The sequence below is a fragment of the Salarias fasciatus genome, chromosome 2, assembly GCF_902148845.1.
Source record: "Salarias fasciatus chromosome 2, fSalaFa1.1, whole genome shotgun sequence".
NCBI lineage: Eukaryota > Metazoa > Chordata > Actinopteri > Blenniiformes > Blenniidae > Salarias > Salarias fasciatus.
Window position 1 is genome coordinate 16652278 of NC_043746.1, and position 19541 is coordinate 16671818.

A 19541-nucleotide genomic window follows, 5' to 3' on the forward strand; every position below is an offset into this window, starting at 1 on the left:
GGTAATCGGCCCGGATGCGCTCCACGGAGGCTGACAGGAGAGCTCCGGATCTCTGCTCCCGGGTGTAGACGCGCTCCGTGCCGGCCGCGGAGCACGCGGGGACCCGCTGCATAACCACGGAGGTGGAGAGGAGCTCCGCGACGTTCCCATCCGAGCTAATTGTGGCTAAGTTAGCACGGTGTCAGAGAAGAGCGAAGCCCTTTAATACAACAAAGCTGAAAGGCTCTACAAATATTCACAGTAGTGTTTATAAACACTTTATGAGCTGAGGTGTCACATCAGTCCCTCTCTCACATCGCTGCCTTCATTTTCTGCATACTGTCCCAGCGCCACCACAGCCTCTGCTACAGCACCAGCCTGCACAGTGTGGCTCCTTTCGTTGCCTTCGCCATGCCTCTCACACAGGCTGTGCAGAGCACAACATGCCAGCACCATCGACTTCACCAGACTGATGTCGCCGTCGCAGCACCACCTGCCCTTCAGCCTTCCGAAGGTATTCTCCACCACCACCCGAGCTCTGGAGATCTTCTGATTGTATGACTGCTGACCTGCTGTCAGCCGCCCAGCGTCCAGAAAGGGTTTCATCAGCCACCTCTGCAGTGGGTAAGCAGAGTCTCCAACAATGTAGCAGCCCACATACACCCCACCATGTCTGTGGCCACCCCACCCTCTTGTGCGTGAAGGGAACAGGCAGCCATAATCCACCAGTTCCCAGAGGGAGGACAGTGTGAGGACACATGCATCATGCACGCTGCCAGGCATTCCAGATGGCAGCGGTCAGGTATTGTTTTCCCTTTGAGGCGGCGGTCTCTGTTAGGTTAAGGGACGATGTGCAGGGGGGCCGCCCACGGGCTGTCAGAGCGGCGGATAATGCCCAGCTTCTCCATGTGAGCGAACTCTGCTTTCACTGCAGCAAGTTTGTCTTGGTTTAGTTTATGCACCCTGGCGTAGGCTGGGGGTCCCTCAGTGACAATGTGGTGCTCCACCCCATGGTTGACGGCTGGAGCGCAGAATGTAGGGCATGTTCATTCCGAAAACTTGTTGAGAAGGTGCTTGTTCTCTCCTGACAGTGAGGCTGAAAACCCGTTATATAAGAGAGGAGAGGATTAACGCATTGACCATCCGGTTGTTTTTACCATCCACCAGGAGGCCGTGAGCGCAGAAGAAATCCGCTCCCAGGAGAGGAAAAGCAACGTCGGCGGCCACGAAACTCCAAGTGAATCGCTGTCTCCCGACACAGTTTGACACGATGCGTGCCATAAGAATGGATGGGGCTGCCGTTCGCGGTCACCAGTGGTGGCCCGTGTCCTCCCGCGGAGATCTCCGCCATCGAGACTGGAATGACGCTCCTTTGTGCGCCGGTGTCGCAGAGGAACTTGCGGCCAGAGATAGCTTCTTTGATGAAAAGTAGCCTGCTTGAGTCGCTGACGTTCAGAGCCGCTACTTTCTTTTCGTTTCCCTCCAATTTCAAGCTGCAGAGAGGGCGACACTTTTGGTGGTGTTGGCTAAAGCAGTCTGCACCCTGGGAGGCATGTCGCGTAGGAACATTTCAATAAAGAGGAAGTTGGGAGGGGCATTGGCTGTTATGGTTTGCTGTTACCGAGGCCTTTAATGGCGAAAAGTTGGCGGGCTCTCTCTTGAGGAACAGTTAAAAAGCTTTTAGAAGATGGGCTTTGAGCGCCACATATTTTCCGTGGACGGGGGGATTGGAGATGAAACCCACTAAATTGCAATCGTAGAGCTTCCCGGCGCTGCTACAACATGATAGTATTTTTTGTCATCCTCGATGAAGCCACGGCAGGCAAAATGTGCTTCAATGTGAGCAAAACATGCTCTGGCGTTGTACTCCCAGAACTCTGGCAATCTCACAAAAACATTGTTGCCATTAGCCATGTTCGCTACATCCTCGGAAACTTCTTCGAGGTCACCAGTGTAGAGCTGAAGAACAGGAGTCGAAGGTGGCGTGTTCAGCAATTAACTCCAAACTTTATTCTCCATTGAACAACCAGAAAGTATGAAAGAACTGGAGAAACACCAAAATCCTTCCGTGCAGTAACCACGCACTCTCGAAAGATAAATGTGTTCCCCACCCCACAGTCCATGGGTGCATTATGAACGAACTGATCACCACAATACACACTTTTCTAATTCTGTAAAGAAAGTAAATATATAAGATAATATTGACCTTTTTTAATTGCATTCAATTTAAATTCTATTTTTCCAAAATATGTGTTGAAGTAGCAACATGAAATTCAAGCAATAAAATTACAGTGGCAAAAGGATCTTCGGAAAGAAAAAGCTGAGTCTGTTAAAATCATCAGTGTGATTTCTCCGTGGAGCTGCAGCTGTTGCAGTTCAGCCTCCCCACCGCTTGGCGGCGGTGGGGCTCTTTCGTCACTTCCACACTTCCTGTCACCACTGCAGCGTGTTTCACTGGTTAGCTGACAAACTTTCGCCGTTTTTCAGCTCTGGTTGGTTTTCATCTGTGTCGACCTCTTAGGTGTTTGTTTTCAGACATGAAGCTGCTCACGCACAACATGTTGACGTCCCACGTGAAGGGAGTCACCAAAGGATATCCGCTGCTCATCAAGGTAAACGGCGAACACCTGGTTAGCATGGTGGCTAATGCTAGCGCAGCTCTGATTTCTTTCTGTTGTGTGATTTTACCCGTAGAGTTGTGAGGAGCTACGCATACTGTGCTTGTTTATTGAGGTTATGGCGTCTGTTTGCTGCCGTCAGGGCTCATGCTTTAGGAACAGTGAAGCAGATGGGTCCAGGTTCAGTGGGCTGATCGCGGCAGCGTCACACGAACGTCGCGAAGATGTTCGCGCGACGCTCGGTGCGAACAAATTTCGTTCATTCACGATTCACCAAAACAATAGTTTTGTTTGCAGGCAGTACCGAGCTACGTTCTGATGAATGCATTAAGTCAAACGTGTTGACACCCGTTAACCAGCTCAACCACTGTTCTGCACCAAAATGCCCAAAGCTTGTGTTTTACATGAAGCATGCAGGGACTCGTGGCAACTTAAATCCTCTCCAGACATTAGGCAGAATTCAGTCAGACGAAAGAAAATCACTCTTAAACCAACTTCATCCGATGAAATCTAGTCTAAATACCAAGATTTACCAAAATCTAGCATAAAATCCACCCAATAATCAGTCTAAACTCAGTTGAAAGAAACTAACATCCAAAGCAGTGTCCCTCAGGATCAGGATTCAACATTTGACACCAGTAATAATCAGTTAAAGTGTCCATATAACAACAGTGTAATTATTTGATTTTGAAATGATTGTGGTGCAATAAGTATTGAAAGAATCTATAAATACAGGACATAATGGAAAGTTGTCATTTGTGCCATTATTAGATGGTTTTCACATGAGGTTTACCTTGATGCTGAGAGTATCGTGTCTCACTCATGGGATGGATGTAAATCCTGGGTCACATCATCTGTAAAGTACCTTTGAATCACGGGGGAGATGGATTAAGCATGTAAAACATAAGGTAAAGTAGTGAAGAGGCAACCCGTATGTATTGACTGATATGTTGTGTTATCGTCATCTCTTTGCAGGCGACTGAAGTCAAAGTGAACGAGGTGGACTTCAATCCTCAGTTTGTCAGTCGCATGATCCCCAAGCTGGAGTGGAGTGCTCTGATCCAGGCTGCAGACGAGGTGTGTGTCAGAAATTACAGTAACGCCTCTCATTACATGGCTGGAACTTCTAAAGACCAAATAAAGATAGGAGTCAATGCTATAATCCTTAATTTCTTTCTAACCCTTGACAGCTCGGCCAGAGACAGGACCTGCCAGGAGAGCTGGTGCCCGAGTACGAGAAGAACGAAGACTTTCTGAAGAAAGTGCACCGAGTGCTGTTAGAGGTAAAGCCCCCGTGGACGGTCATGTTGGAGCCGTTTACGAAAATTTAAGGAAAACATGAATTATTAATATCTATTTTCTCAGTGACGCAGAGAACAAATATATTTAACAGTGAACATCTGTAATGAATGTTTCAGTATTTAGAATTTAAAAGCATAAGAATGCTTAAACCCATAAAACTCTCCAATTAAAACCCCCCAAATTTAGTTTCTGTTTCTCACCAAACATGACGTGATTTTAGAAGTCCTTATTTCAAGCTGGTGGGTGTTAACATGTTTCTGTAATGTCTTGCACTTTTTAACAAAGACTCTCGCTTTAGTGTCTGATGTCTGGCTCTGTTATTTGAATCCAAACGGTTGTAAACAAAGCCCAAAAAAACCAAAAAACTTGGCTGTCCAAAGAAAGTCAAAGCTGTGTTTTTATTGACAAAGTCTTTGTGGACTCGTCTGGATGCCAGAAGGAAAATGACAGAGGAAGAAAAACAGCAGCACCAACAGTGTGGGAGCACGGAAATGAAACTCGGTGGACACAGATCTTTTGTCAAGTGTGTTGTAAACAAACAGTTTCCCAATGTTTTGTGTTTATCTTGTGTTTTAACACTTTTTAAGCTTTTCATAACACTGCGCGAAGCCATTTATTTAGAGTGAGGGAGATGAGCGCTCCCATAGTTTCTTTATGTAACCAATATTTTTCAACAACCTATTGTGGTCCAAAAGAATGTCGAACATCCAATAATGTGTTTGTTTTTGGCTTGTGCTGCCCTCGGCAGCTTTCATTTGAAAGGACAAAGTCTTGTAATTCAGGACCCGGCTCTTATTCTCACATCCAAGTTTTATTTTCATTCCTTGTCTCACGAGTCAGCGTGAACGAATGAAGCCATATGAAGGAGAAACATCTTTCAAAACATGTGACCGGGCGTAGTTGAATGGTTTCAGGTGGCTTAGGCAGAACCACCAACACCTCCATCCTGGACATCACTTCTCCCTGCTCTCCTTTGGAAGAAGACACTTAGGGCCTAGCTCTTGATAGAATAGACTTTATTTATCTCGCCACCGAGAAATTTACAGTTACAGAGGCTTGAAGAACACACAGAGGGTGCAAAAAAAGGGATGAAATGTATATATAAAGAACAAGTAATAGTGCAAATCCTAATGAAAATAATAATAGAAATCTAGAAGAACAAAAGATGTGATTTTTATATATAACATAAATCTTCAATATAACAGGAATTATAATACATACATGTTTTAGTGCAGCAGATGAGTGGTGTATTAAAGTGTCCATGATTGCTTATGGGGGTTAAGGCCTCAAAACTCAGCCGATAAAACTCCTGATGACTGATTTTCACTGTTCAGTCCTATATATTAGTGACTCATTCTGTACAGCCATAATTACAAACATCATTCATTTTGCAGCTTTTCTTCTGGGAGATGTTTTGATTGTGTGACGGTTTCTATAGTGACCAAGTCGGTAAGCAGTGGCCATCCTGTTATGTTTGCAGGCAAATGTGTTTTTATACTGTTGCATCGTTGAGGACAACGCTGTCAAAGCAGCAGTGACACATCTGTCTGGACAATTCTCACCATGTGGTGCGTTCTGCGCAGTGGGGACATCTGGTGGAGCTATCAGCCTCTGGATGTTGTGTCTGTCGCAGGTGGAGGTGATCGAGGGCTGCCTGCAGTGCCCCGAGTCGGGACGCGAGTTCCCCATCTCCAAAGGAATCCCCAACATGCTGCTGAACGAGGACGAGTCGTAGAGAACGTCCCATTTCACCACCTGACTGTGGACCGAGCGAGAGGCTGGACTCTGATCTGACTGGATGTCACGAGAAAACAGGCCGCACCGTCTGGTCTGATCTGTTCTCTCACCTCAGCGGCTGACGCTGCCCGCCGGCGGACGGGGCAGATTTGAAGAGTAACCGATGAAAACGTTCCCCGAGTGTGACCTCCCGTGGTTTTATCTGTATTTATTTTTGTAACCGTTGCAAGCTCTTTCTTTTTATTTTTCAATAAAACTGTCTAGATTTTGGTAACAGCCAAAACTGTTGGGTTTTTGTGGCGAATATGGATGCACTTACATTAAAGACAGGCTAGAATCAGGCGCTGTGAACCCCATCTCGCCCTCGCTCGGGGTTTAAGTGCAGAGGGCCGGATGACGTGGCAGTGGCTTGTCTATATTTGGCTTTGAGGAGAAAAAAAAAAGCCAGGCTGGAAGTTGTTTTTGAGGAAGTCTTTTTTTTCTGCAAGCTACACATTACAGCTCTCTCTCTCTCTCACACACACACACACACAGCTCTCCACCTGGGCGGGCTCCGGTGCATTTGATCATTTTAAGAGTTCAGGTCCTTGTTGACCTCCCCGCTGTTTTTGAGATGCGGCGGCTGTCGGGTTGGAACAGGAGCCTCTTTTCTTATCACTCTTCAGAGAAACCATGATGAAGAGAGATTACTCTGACCAGAAGCCCGAGGCAGCCCCAGTCTACCTTTCCCTTCTACTTACTGCAATTACAGGCCTGCGCCCGCTACTATAATAATGGCATAATGGGATGGCAGCAGAGCAGCAATAAAAGCCTCCCCTGACAGATTAACAGCCCTCTCCCAAGTCCTGAGCTGTAATTAGCAAAGAGTCAGCAAGTGAAAATAAAGGAAGGCGCTGGAGGAGATGGAGATGAGGGAAAGGGACGGGCTGTCTTCACGGCGATTTAATGAAATGAGGATAAGCCTGTGACTGTTAGCGAGGGCGTATCAAAGAACACGAAATCGCAACTAAACCAAAACTGTATTTTGAAATCCAAGGAACTGATGCCAGTTTGGTGATCATAAATGTAGAGCTGCAATGATCCATTGATTTAATTAAGTTCATTTTAGGTGTTTTTATTCTTGTAGGATTTAGTGTTTTCTCATGTTTTTTCTTAATCAACAATACTCGTGTAAAAGATATTTCATCAAAGACCTGAAAATAAAAAGCCAAACTTATTTCAAAGCCTTCAAACTGAAGTTGTCAGAAGGGAAGCCGTGCGACAGAGAGAACATGCAAACCACACAGAAAGGCAACCAAGTCTGGATTCGCTGTAGATTCATTTATGTGGTGCATTCTTCAGTAACTGGTAAAGTTCTGACATCTCAATGGGAATCGTACCTCTAAACACTGTTAAGATGGGAACTTCTGACTACAACAGTCAGGAATTATTGAGAGATGAGAGAAGAAAATTAATAATTGATGTCTCCACATCAAGCATCTTTTGAAAGGGCGTTTGTGTTTCTGACAAAAACACCTGCAGAATATCAACAAACAGATGAAACACAATCTTTATGGTCAGAACTAAATATTGTGTTTTTATTATTAAGATAAAATGCATCTTTAATTGTGTTTATGCAACAACAACAAAAAAATCCCAAAAGCCATGCATTGACTAACCTAACAGTTGGGGCGTCCCTGTGGTCACATTCAAGCGACTATATGGTGCAGACATTAAACTTTCCCTTCAGTTAAGTCAAATTATGTTGTTTACACTTGTTTTTTCGTACATGTTGAACAAACTAAATATAAAGTGTTAATGACTTTTACAGGAGCGGTTCCCAGTGTTTATGTGGAGCTGAGCGAACCCGCTGCTGCTGCAGCTTCAGACCCCATCAGGCCTCCAGGGGTGTTTACCTGCGGACTGAGGCGGGCCTGCATTTTTGTGGAGAGGGGAATAATTGCAAAACGTGCAGCTGTGTGTGTGTGGAGAGGGGTGGGGAGGGGGGGGGGGGTGGCTTTTGCCTACATAATGACACAGTGCCTTGACTCTGGTGGCATCCCTCCTCCCCCTCCTCCTCCTCCTCCTCCTCCTCCTGTCTGCAGAGCTCCTCTCCTCTCAGAATAATGGGCTCCCATCATGCAGCAGGTCTCCTGGTCCCTGCAGCTCGGATCTCATCTCTCTGGACCTCACTGAAGCCAGGGGTGCACAGCTGGCTGTGAAGCCTCCTCTTCTTCAGCATCCACAGCACAAGGACTCCTTTCATGCGTTTTCTTCTTCTTTTTTTTTTTCTCAGCGTCATGTCTTTTTAAGCCGTCTTGACTTTTTCCGTGTTTTGATATTTATATGAGGGGGATTAACGGGCCCACCATGGTTTTTCCGACATAAATCACCTTTCGCCCCCCCTTCGTTTCAGAGCCGGCCGCTTTCTGTTTACCTATCACGGGGAGTGGAGAGCCGCTCATTGGGTGTTTTCGCTGGGTTTTCTGGAAGCGGATATGGGCTCGTGCTTTGCTCCCCGGGCGGACTCTGAGGTGAAAACACGGGAGCCGCGCAGCTCCCGATGAAGCGCGCCGCTCAGGTTTTCCTCCGGAGGATCCGCGACATGGGCTGAGCTCCCGCAGCGATCTGCGCTCTCCTGAAAGCTGCTTATCTGAGGATGGACGACGGGAAACGGGGACGGATGGAGTCTTGAGTTTTCACTCAAAACGTAACTTTTTTTTTTGTTCACCTTTCCAGCTGGGAGCGCACCGGGCCGAGGCTTTTATGAACGACCTTCAAGTGAGATGCAGAAATATATATATTTTTTCTAGTGCTGCTCTGTTCTTATTAAAGTAGCTCTTGGAGTTTCAGTAACTTAAATTTCAGCCATAAATGACAATGCGTCGTTGCGCGTCCACTGGACGCACGGATGGAAACATTACTAACTTATTGGCAGAGCAGGCGTGAAATCAACACAAGTGTTTTGTCTTATCCACGTGAGGTGATTTATAGCGTAATTTAACTGGATATCGAGCGTTTTCTTTTTTCTTTTAATTCGACTGAGCTTCTGGGCTTTTTCCTCACGCGCGCACATTCCTGGAGAGGCGGCCCCGCGTGCAGCGCACCACGGCTGGATTTTCCTCCTCGGGAGTCTCTCCGTCCCTCCGACAAGGTCTCCCACCCCCCCCTCCTCGACCCCACCGGACCATGTGGCTCCCGCGCCTCGCGCTGCTGCTGCTGCTCCGGTTGTCCGGGGTGTGTTTGGTGGAGGGGCTCAACACGTGCCAGTCCATCAACCTGGACGCGCAGAAGTCGCGGCGCATCGAGGCGGTGCGCGGCCAGATCCTCAGCAAGCTGCGCATCCGCAGCCCGCCGGACGACGACGAGGACCCCCCGCAGAGCGCCGTGCCCCCCGAGGTCATGCTGCTCTACAACAGCACGCGGGAGCTGCTCAAGGAGCGCGCGCGCCTGGCCGAGTCGACGTGCGAGCGCGAGAGCAGCGAGGAGGACTACTACGCCAAGGAGGTGCAGAGGATCGACATGCTGCCCACGCGCGCCGACACAAGTGAGTCCGCGTGTGTGGCGACGAGTGACAGGGGTGCTCAACGTGTGGCCCGAGGCCCTTCAGGGATCTCTCTCTCTCTGACGTTTCAGCGTCAGTTTCATGTAAAGCTGTATAGTTTTAATTTTCATGAAATTCGACTTGCGTAAACCAGGAATTACACCAGACAATTATATATCTCTCAGATTTACTCCATAATCTGCACAACAGAAAGATACAGTAAAAACAAAGACTGTCAACACAAAAGGTTGTCTTTAGTTTGTGGTTCAAACCAGAGACATTGTTTTCAACTGGAGTACACTACTTTTTACTCTACTGCAAAACTGTAGATCCACTGTAGGTTTTCTCTTGAGCAGGAGCTCATTTCAGGGCAGCTGTGCTTGGCAGCTGGCAGTCTGAGCTGTAATGGACCTTATTTAGTAGATTAATGGTGCTGGAAGCTCAGTGTTGTGTAATTACATAGGTGTCTAGGTGGTAGATGATGTTTCATCCAGTAAAACCAGCGAAGCCAACAATCATGCACATATTAAACACAGAACTGACACTTTAAGTGACTGTGGCCCAACATGTAATTAGCTTGAAGACACTCATCAGCAGTAATTATGTCCGAGACAATGCATCAGTCCCACAGTGCAGCTTTAGGCAGCTGTAGAGAGCTGGCAGGGCTTCGCTCATTTCTCACACTCCGTTTTGTCCAGATGCAGTGCAGCCAGCGGCGCCGAACCCCCACTACAGAGTGGTCCACTTCGACGTCAGCGGGGTGGACCTGACCAACAGCACCATGGTCAAGGCCGAGTTCAGGATCTTCAGAGCTCCCAACCCGCAGGCCCGGGCCTCGGAGCAGAGGGTGGAGATTTATCAGGTAACGAGGCTCACAGCCAGAACAAGTCAGCTCGATGACAGGTTGAGTCTGATTTCTGTCTAATGAAGCTTTTATGTCCAAAATAACAGCTTTTCCAGAGATAGAACACTAAAAAACTAAACTAAATCCTTATTTATTTCTTTATTGTTATATTCTGAACAAAAGACTATATACTATTGCTTTTAAAATGAACTTCAGTTTTTTAAAAATGTTCATGGTGAAACACCTTGATAGGGGAGCAGAAATACATTTGTGAAGCCTGTTCGTCCATGTTTTTCTACCAGGATTCATGAGCTGCTCTCTGTATGCTCCTCAGCTGCGTCTCTGACTCCTCTCTGTGTTTCTTGTGTCAGTTGCTGAAGCCAGACGACGAGAGCACCTCCACTCAGCGTTACATCGACTCCCGCACCGTTCAGCCCCGGGCCAAGGGAGCCTGGATCTCTGTGGACGTCACAGAAACCGTCAAGGACTGGGTGTCAGATCGAGGTCGGCTTCATCACCGGGAAGCTCGGGACAGGTGCCGCGCCGCGGTTTAAACCGTTCGTCTTGATTTTTCTTCTTTCTGCTGCAGAGAATAACCTTGGCGTGAAGCTGGGCGTCCACTGTCCCTGTTGCACCTTCGTTCCGTCCACCAACAACATCGTTCCCAACAAGAGCGAGGAGCTGGAGGCTCTGTTTGCAGGTGGGTGCAGAGTGCATGGCAGCCTTTGACTCGAGATCTGGTGGCAGCAAAATTCATCTCACAGAGGACAGAATTTCACAAACAGTAAAAAACAAGCTTTATTCTGCAGAACGTAAGATTTATAAATGCTGCAAAGATCCCGCAGGTTACAATACGAGGACATAAAGCGTGGAGTCTTCTGCACGGCGCCGTGATGATTCAAGGATAACTCGCACACCGAGATGCAGCAGGAATGAAAGAACTGCTCTGCACATGTAGGGATACGATCGAATTCCAGACTGTCTGTGTTGCTTCATTTAAGGCACAAATTATGCCACTTTACTCTGAATTTTCTCTCAGCTGAGCCAAGATTTTTCCTGTGCTCAGACGAAACCCGACTTGATTCTGATGTAAGACAAGCGGGGACTTGTTTTAGGTTTTCTGCAGAAGAAAAATACATGAAATAAGACACAGTTGCTCCTGCTTCAGGAAACATCTGCATCACATCTGATTTCTTTCCCTCTACTGCTGTATATTTATTCAGCAGCACTTTTCAAACCTGTAAACCATGAAGAGGTTCTCTGTAAGAGAAAGTAAAATAACACGATTTGTGGTTGATTTTGCATGAATGACAGATCTGATAAACTATCAGTGGAAGCTCATGATGTTAGTTCTAAATGTCAAGCTTGAACAAACAAAAGTGGCCCAAATAATAAAACCTTTCCAGAGAATCAAACAGTAAAAATGGAGAAAATTCCTGGACAGAACTACAAACACAGCTGGTAAATTAATTAACCTGTTTTTTTTTTTTTACCAAGTAGAAGAGAAACATTCATTCTTTAAAATGTGCTCTAAGAATGAAGGCAAAATAAAACCTGTTCCACTGCTTTCCTGTAATCTTTTTCCCCTTTATGTCAACATCGGTTATTTCCACACAACAATGGCTTCTTTTTTCCCAAAACGTTTTTCTTTTTCCTGGAGCTTCCCCAGATTGCCTTCAGAAAAGACTGTACATACAAAAGAAACCTTGAAAAAAGGGAAAACATGTAAACTCCACAGCAGCTGCAATAAATGCAGCCAAAATTTACTGGAGGAAGAATGTACATTAAAGGAGCTGCGTGGAATGAATGTGTGTGCACATCTATGTCTATGTTCATGTGCTTGTTTTCAATTATTTACTGATTGTGTTATTTAAACTTATTGTTGCATTTTAGCTCTATTTTATACTTTTTTCATATTTCTGATTGACTGAATGGTACTTTAAATGTCATAAAACTAACAATGACAGCACAGAAGAATCCTGTCAAAGCATCAGCACAAAAAAAACCTTTTGAAATTCTAAAACTGATCCCTTGTTTTAATAAAAATGTTACAAAAAAATTTAGAAAAGCTGAAAAGAAAAGGTCAAGTAGCATCGAGGTCGCCTTCGTCCCAGACTGGCTTCCTTCACTCCCAGGTCTCCTCGGGTCGGCGCCCCCCCTGTGCTCACTGCGCGCTCTCCTGTTCTTCAGGTGTGGACGACGAGCGGCTTCGCCAGATGAGAAAACCCGGTCAGGTCAAAGGTCAGGCGGACTTCACCACCAAGACGCCGCACCTCATCCTCACCCTGCTGCCCAGCGACCGAGTCGACAACCCCGCAAGGAAGAACCGCAAGAAGCGGGCGGCCGCCACAGACACCACCACCTGCACCCGGTAACCCGCCCCGCCACGCTCGCCTGCGGTCCGGAGCGACTCGCCCACTTCGTAGCGTTCTAGTTCTGAACTCTCGATGTGGCGAGAGCCGCTTTTGGTTTTTGTTTCTAACCCTCCTGCCCAACTTCGCAGACTATTGTGTGGCGAAAGCTCGTAGCGGCGAGCGTGTGTTTAGACTGCAGGCCGACGGGCGTGCAGCGTTTTATTTAGGCTGCCTCACGCTGCAGGAGGAAACTCTGGCAGCTTCACACACTCATTACCTTGCGATGGTTGCTCCTCTCGATGGTGACCTGCGGTCATTTTCCCATGACCCAACCTTGGGTGTTTGCCCCGGAGCTGAAATACGTGTGTGTGTGTGTGTGTGTGTCCCAGCGGGTCGGACCATGGCTGCTGCCTGCGCTCGCTCTACATCGACTTCAGGCGTGACCTCAACTGGAAGTGGATCCACGAGCCAAAAGGCTACAAGGCCAACTTCTGCGCCGGCAACTGCCCGTACCTCTGGAGCGCCAACAACCACTACAACATGGTGCGTCTGAGGGGTCATCTATTCCTGTCACATGACATATCCTCCCGTCTTTTCACCAACCAGTCGAAGCTGTTTGTTTGAAATTGACGTTGCTTGTGTTTGTCCACCACAGTAAACCCTGCTCTAACCAGGAAAAGATGTGTTGTGCTGACATGTTACATGTGAGCGATTCTTAATTTCAGCAGCTCGTTTTGTGACTTCCTACAAAGTCCATCGAACCACAACTCAGACGAATCACTTCGACTACGCTCTCCGGTGAATCTCAGCCAAGATGAGCTCTTTTTTTCCAAATTATATTTTTGCCCAAATCTGGAGATTCGTGACCTTGTGTAATATTTTCAATGGAAAGAGTGACTGGCTTCTCGCAGAGACACAGCCAGATTATATAAACAGAAAACATCTGTGATTGTTAGAAAAGTCCACGTTAGTGCTCAAGTCCTTCTGGTAAAACTCTCTGGTTTGGACCAAATTCCCATCAACACCCAGCTCCACTTTAATGCACAGAAGGTTTGAAATACTGTGGAGATTTTCTCCTAAACGGGCTTAAAGTGGATTGTTTGTGGCGGCCGAACACCACGGTTCGCTCTGATGGGTTAACCCCAGGGTCGTAAATGGGCTGTCACCTCACAGAACTCCAAGCTCTCTGCAGCTTTGCGCATTTGTGTCGTTCAGCTTATAGACGGGCCCTAACCGTCCTTCACAGGCTGAAACACAGCAGCAAGATTTTCACATTTGTCTGTGCTTTTTTGTCTTTGCTGAAGAGAGCCTGACAGCTTCTATTCAAAAATGACCAAGTATTTTAATAAGAAAAACAAAAATCTATAACTATATCCAGATATGTCAAACTGCTCCAACCATTTCTAGTCAGCAGATATTTCTCAAAAAAAAGTAAAAAAAAATCAATGTACATTAGTGAAAAAACCTTGAAAACCACTGTTTTAACAGTTGCCTGACAACATGAGAAAAACAATCCCACCACCAAAAACCAAAGATTGCTCCAAATGTGACATCAGTCGTGTTCGTCCAGAACATCTACAATTTCTACTTCTCTTCAAATTAATTCAGCAGACGTCTGGAGCCAGCAGAGAGGCAATGCAACGTCCCTCACATTTTGGTTGTGATTTTCAGCGAGAAAGTCAGAGATTTAGTGCTTCTAGGTGGTTTTCCAGATACGTTGCTTGGGTCTGTGCTCCAGAGAGCCAGCGATCGGGCACAATATATGGAGTTTCCAGGAACTGGCACACAGTTAGACCTGAATTATCCGCTGCAGCGAGGAGGATCACTTTCGGCCCCGTTGAAGCCAAGTGGATGCTATAAGCTTCAGGGCTGACTGACTTAGGTTGGCGGTTCAATCTCCGGCAGCCGCTGAAGAGGTAAAGAGTGACATTACTGAGTGACGTCTGTTTCCATTCCGCTCAGATCCTGCCCCTCTACAACAAACTGAACCCCGAAGCCTCGGCCTCGCCCTGCTGCGTGCCTCAGGACCTGGAGCCCCTCACCATCATGTACTTCATAGGCCGCACGCCGCGCGTCGAGCAGCTCTCCAACATGGTGGTGAAGTCCTGCAAGTGCCGCTGACGGCGGCGTGCGCAGACGCAGGCGAGAGAGGCAGAGATCTCAGAGCGACGGACTGCTTCTCTCGGGGCGGTGAGGTGCTTACGGACCTTCTGTTCTCTGTTTGATTGCCTTTAGAAAACTTCTCAGATGTTATTTTTTTACCCCGCCTTAACTCAGACATCAGGATTTTTGCTGCCTTTTCTTTACTGACATGAAAGCTTCTCCCATCATTCACCGTCTGGAACTTTCCGCGTGATTTAGGACTCTGTAAATAACATATCTCTATTAAACCTGTACCTGGATATTAAAATTAAAAGAAGATGTGTGATCTGGTCTCGTTTGGGTCTCCGGGCTGCAGAAAAGGATCCTTTTTTTCTCGGGGAGTTTGGTTCCAGGCTGCCTGGTTTTTCCTGCGGTGGCGGACGGCGGGGCGAGCCAGACGAGCGCCTGTTTGCTTTAGGCTTGAAGGTGTTGATAGGAGGGAGGCGGTGCGGAAAGGTTTGAGATCTCCAGCCGAAGGTGGAGGGGAACAGATAGATGGGAGAGAGAGGGAGAGAGAGAGAGAGAGAGAGAGAGAGAGAGAGAAGCTATGTCCAGGCGGCAGAGGCCCTGCCAGCTCTCTGCGGTTCCGGGCCTGAAATCTGCCCGGCGTAAACAGGATGTGAAAGATTTCCAGACACCGACCCGACCACTCACGGAACGCCAGATTTAAACGCTCCCCTCATCTCCTCTGTCTCTCTCTGTGTTGCTCGAGGTTCTGGGATTTGTGGTGGGAGGAGAGAGGGAGAAAAAAAGAGGCTTTGAAAATGAGACGTGGGATGATAGGGCTGCATTTGGAACAAGTTTGGAAGGTGGTATTTTGCAGCCTTAGCAAATTTGTAACTATTTGGGTCTGGCTCAAACATTATATAATCACACTCTGCTGCCGGTCTTCTTAAAGTGCGTTCATTATCGTATTGTAAAAAGCTGTTGACTCACTGTTGCGATTATAATCCGTCATACCTGTGTTTACCGTCAGCGTCAGTGAGTCACCCGGTCCCTCTCTACACCCAGATATCCACACTGACCGCTTTGATACAACGTCTAAACGCTGAAAATAAAAAACATCCCCAGGGTTCGTTTTAAATATAGGCTCTCTGGTATGCCAGTGGTTTGTATGTGAGAGGGAGAAAGAGAGCTACTGGGAGTGTGTGTGTGTGTGTGTGTGTGTGAGAGAGAGAGAGAGAGAGAGAGAGACGAGTGAGGTCATGCATGATAGCACAGGAATTATTCTTTGAGTTTTATTGGGACTTTTATTGTGATTGTGAAGAAAAAAGAAAACAACTTCTGCAGCAGATGTCACCTCTGTGACCCTGCTGGGAATGTGTGTGTGTGTGTGTGTGTGTGTGTGTGTGTGTGTGTGTGTGTGTTTGGGTGACAATAAAGTTTTAGTTGAATCGGAAGCAGTCCAGTCCGCCAAATAGAAGGTTGCCACAACAACATCCAGCTCTCCATGTATTAAGCCAGCTGGTGGTTTTGAGCGTCGACTGCAGCTCCTCTGCGGTCACAGGAAATATTGTTTTGAATTGGCTGAGCTGTAAAATTATGTAACTGGATAACTCAAACATTGTTCTGGTCAAAACTTTATGCAACTGCGGTTTGGAAGCGGAGTACTGAATGGATTTAAATGATTTAGACACCCAAATCCCCTAAAAGTGATCATTTCTAATATTTTCAAAACTTTATGTCTCAGTGTGTCAAAATTATGAAAAGACAGCCTTTGTGGGAATTAAATAATACCGATTTTGTTCTGTAGGTGGCAGTAGTGAGTCTCTGTGAAATTCAGTTTGGTTTTCAGCTCTCTGAGATTGAATTTGTTGGTTCGTGACATCCAGGAGCTCCAGCCTCTGCTGTCAGCTTATTCAGATGTCTAGCTTTCTTACTGGACTTCTTTATTTTTACCTTATTTTTAAAAGTTTTTTTAGTGGAAAAGTTTAATTTAACTTTTTTAAATTAAAATTAAATTTAACTAAGACTTATTCTTTGACATTCAGAAAGTAGTGGCATATTGGGTTAACTCTTGATCTTTTGTGTGAGGATCCCCAATCGTTTTATTGACATATTATACTAAAGTCATCTACAATTAAAATATACAGTATTACTTGTGGCAGTGAGGACATTTTGTCTGTAGCCTCTTCCTCTGGTCTGAGCATCGTAAAAGCTTCACAGAAACCAAAAAGATTGTTCACCAAAGCACTTAAATGGTGAAAAGCCTTTAATTATTTGATTCAATCCAAATGAATGAAATAATCAGATTTATGTGATAACAATGTTTAGAGTAGCATCTCTGTTAGTTGCTATAGATATTTTAAATATGTTCAACGTTTTAAATATGTTCAACATGCATTACAAGAATAACCAGTAACTGGCAATTTACAACAAATATAATATATTGGGTTTTTTTCCATATAGACTGAATATCACGATCTTTTCTTCATGCATTCAGGTAGTCATTTATTGAGTGTCACAGCAATATAAATCTCTAAATGAATGCAAATCTTTAGGCTTAATAAATGAACAAATCAAAATATCTTTTGTTTTCACTATTTAAATTGCTTGATTAATCGAATAAATAAATGAAGACTGCAACTTAAAAGGTAGAAAAACTATTTTGGGAACTAATTGTTTATTGCTTATAATGTAAACTAAATGTGATTTGTCTGAAGGGATAGAAACATTTCGAACAGCGCCCCTTTTCAATACATCAAACATTTTATCTGGAGTATATTTGAAACATAGGAGTTTGAGACCAGCTTTAACAATTAACACATTCAATACTGGCGATATTTACTAACTCATAGCTCTAAACAGTAACTTTGAAAATTCTTGTTCATATTTCTTATTGCATATCAGCAATTACTCAGTCTTAGCAATGCTGTGCAACAGTCATCATGTTAACCATGTAGGAGTCTTAAATCCTCATGAATAAAAGAGTCTGGCAATTCTGATTTACACAGTTTTTTTTCCTGCAAACCACATGTGATGATAACATTTATGTGGATTAATAAATGTAGCTTTGATGACTAATTAAACTTCCTGTTCGTTGACCTTTAGCATGTTCACATACTGGTATGACTCCATGATCTGAATTATAACTATCCAGGATTTCCAAAGCTCCCAACAGACACCTTCAGCTTCAGGTGTGTGTGTGTGTGTGTGTGTGTGTGTGTGTGTGTGTGTGTGTGTGTGTGTGTGTGTGTGTGTGTGTGTACGGTGAGTGTGAGACGTGAGTCTGAGCGGCCTCTGGTGTTAAAATAACTTAAAGAGTTACAAACTGTTCTCCAGCCGGCGCAGTAAAATTGTTTTTGAAAGCCTGAGTGAGAATGCAGTGTGTGTCGGGGTGTCGGTGCCGGAGCTGTGGCGAGGCTCCCTCCCCCCTGAGTAAACTAGCCCCAGCATCTGTTAGTCTTTTCCACTTAACTATCCCTTGCTATATCCAACCTGTACTTATCCCACGGTAGAGCGCCTCGCTCCAGCTCACACTGGGTCCCTCTGTCCTTGGGAGGGACGTCTGCTCTGGATGTTGACCCTCGCTCACACACACACACACACACACACACACATACACACACACACACTCCTTATAAAACATGTCTGACCATGTGTTTGACCTTCAGAGGGAGTGTGCCGACCCTGAAAGGATGGATTGCACACCCAGACATACATGTTTAGCCTCCGGACATGCTGTGATTCATGGCTTCATGGCCGTGGAGTGTGTGAGCCGCCCTCCCCGCCGACCCACATGTGAGGGAGCCTTTGATAAAGGCTGTAAAACCGAGGCCCACTCTTCCTCTCATGCACCTTTTTATTCAAGACTTCTCTTTTTACATCTGGCAGTTAAATTAAATTCCAGCTACCAGGGCAACGGGGTACCATGAGCACAAAATATGAAGTTATGCAAGTCCACACACATACACACACACACACACACACACGTAGAGAGGTAAACAGGCAATTCAGGTCTGTGGCAGGAGCGTTACTGAAGCCAAGCTTGGACTTGAGACTGAACAACTGAGCAGCCAAACCCACAGAGGCCCTGCTGTCCTCTGCTCCAACAGAGGAGGGCGCCATTTCTGTTTCCTTTCCCTGAAGCATCCCTCTTGAGGGGCTGCTGAGAAGCTTTGTCTGCTCTGAGATGCACGAGACACTTGTTTCAGTCTTACAGTACAGTCCATTGTTTTTATCTTGAAATAGAAATCTTCTGTTGGAGGATTATAGTTATGTTCTACATGTAAATTTCACTGTCTTCCTTTCATAAGAACAAATGTTCATGTTCTTTGCTGCGTCTTCGCTGTTTCTGCTCTGAAAACTCTTTCTGCATGAGACCGATCCAGAAAAAGAGGTTTTAATCCACCCATTCCTAAACTGCAGAACGTCTGCTTCTAAACCCTGACATCTTCTGAGTCCCAGCCAAAACAAATCCACAATCTGATGGAAACATGATGAGTTCCCCTGATAACATTTGTTCCAGAAACAGAATAATTGGAATGATTTCATCCTGGACGGATCAGCTGCAAGACATTTAGAGCCAACAGCGTCGAGCACATGCTTTTGGATCGTGGGAGGAAACTGAAGTAGCTGATCAGGGAGAACATGCAAACTCACTCTGAGAGCTGAAAAAAATCTACACCGCTGTGCAGCCTCACACTATGTGTGTATACATCTAAACCCCGAATGAGAATTTCATTTTAACTTAGTGTGAACTCATCATTTTTGACGGGTCCTCGGCGTCTCCGTCCAGCGGCCCGTCAACAACTGACAGAATGTTTGGGAGCCTGAATGTGAGCGTGGATTCAGCTCATTACTTGTTTTGGCGCTGGCAGAGGGCAGAGCGCCACGGCAGCCCCGTGCAGCAGCCGCTGCTGCTTCTGCGTAAGCAGGAACTGAATGTTTATCCTGCATCCACCGGGAGCCGGGGTCATCCGGGACTCTCAGGGTTCAGGTCACTTTAACAGCTGCAAACCACACTCAGTCTGCAGGTTCTTTATCCTCTGAGACAGGTGAGATCCTCTGCGATGATAATATTCATACATGTTATTAGTATT

General features: G+C 45.9%; 2 protein-coding genes across 2 annotated transcripts; both read left to right on the forward strand.

Moving 5' to 3' along the window:
- The first annotated feature begins 2361 nt into the window (after positions 1 to 2361).
- Positions 2362 to 5919, forward strand: trmt112 (tRNA methyltransferase activator subunit 11-2). The gene is made up of 4 exons (XM_030103557.1): positions 2362 to 2591; positions 3573 to 3674; positions 3788 to 3880; positions 5533 to 5919. The coding sequence occupies exons 1-4, from the start codon at positions 2517 to 2519 to the stop codon at positions 5632 to 5634; spliced, it is 372 nt and encodes a 123-aa protein (XP_029959417.1). The 5' UTR covers positions 2362 to 2516; the 3' UTR covers positions 5635 to 5919.
- A 1868-nt stretch (positions 5920 to 7787) lies between these two features.
- Positions 7788 to 14785, forward strand: tgfb5 (transforming growth factor, beta 5). The gene is made up of 7 exons (XM_030103545.1): positions 7788 to 9162; positions 9858 to 10021; positions 10375 to 10507; positions 10593 to 10703; positions 12194 to 12374; positions 12747 to 12900; positions 14320 to 14785. Exons 1-7 carry the CDS (start codon positions 8805 to 8807, stop codon positions 14476 to 14478), a joined length of 1260 nt encoding a protein of 419 aa, XP_029959405.1. The 5' UTR covers positions 7788 to 8804; the 3' UTR covers positions 14479 to 14785.
- The last annotated feature ends 4756 nt before the right edge of the window (positions 14786 to 19541 follow it).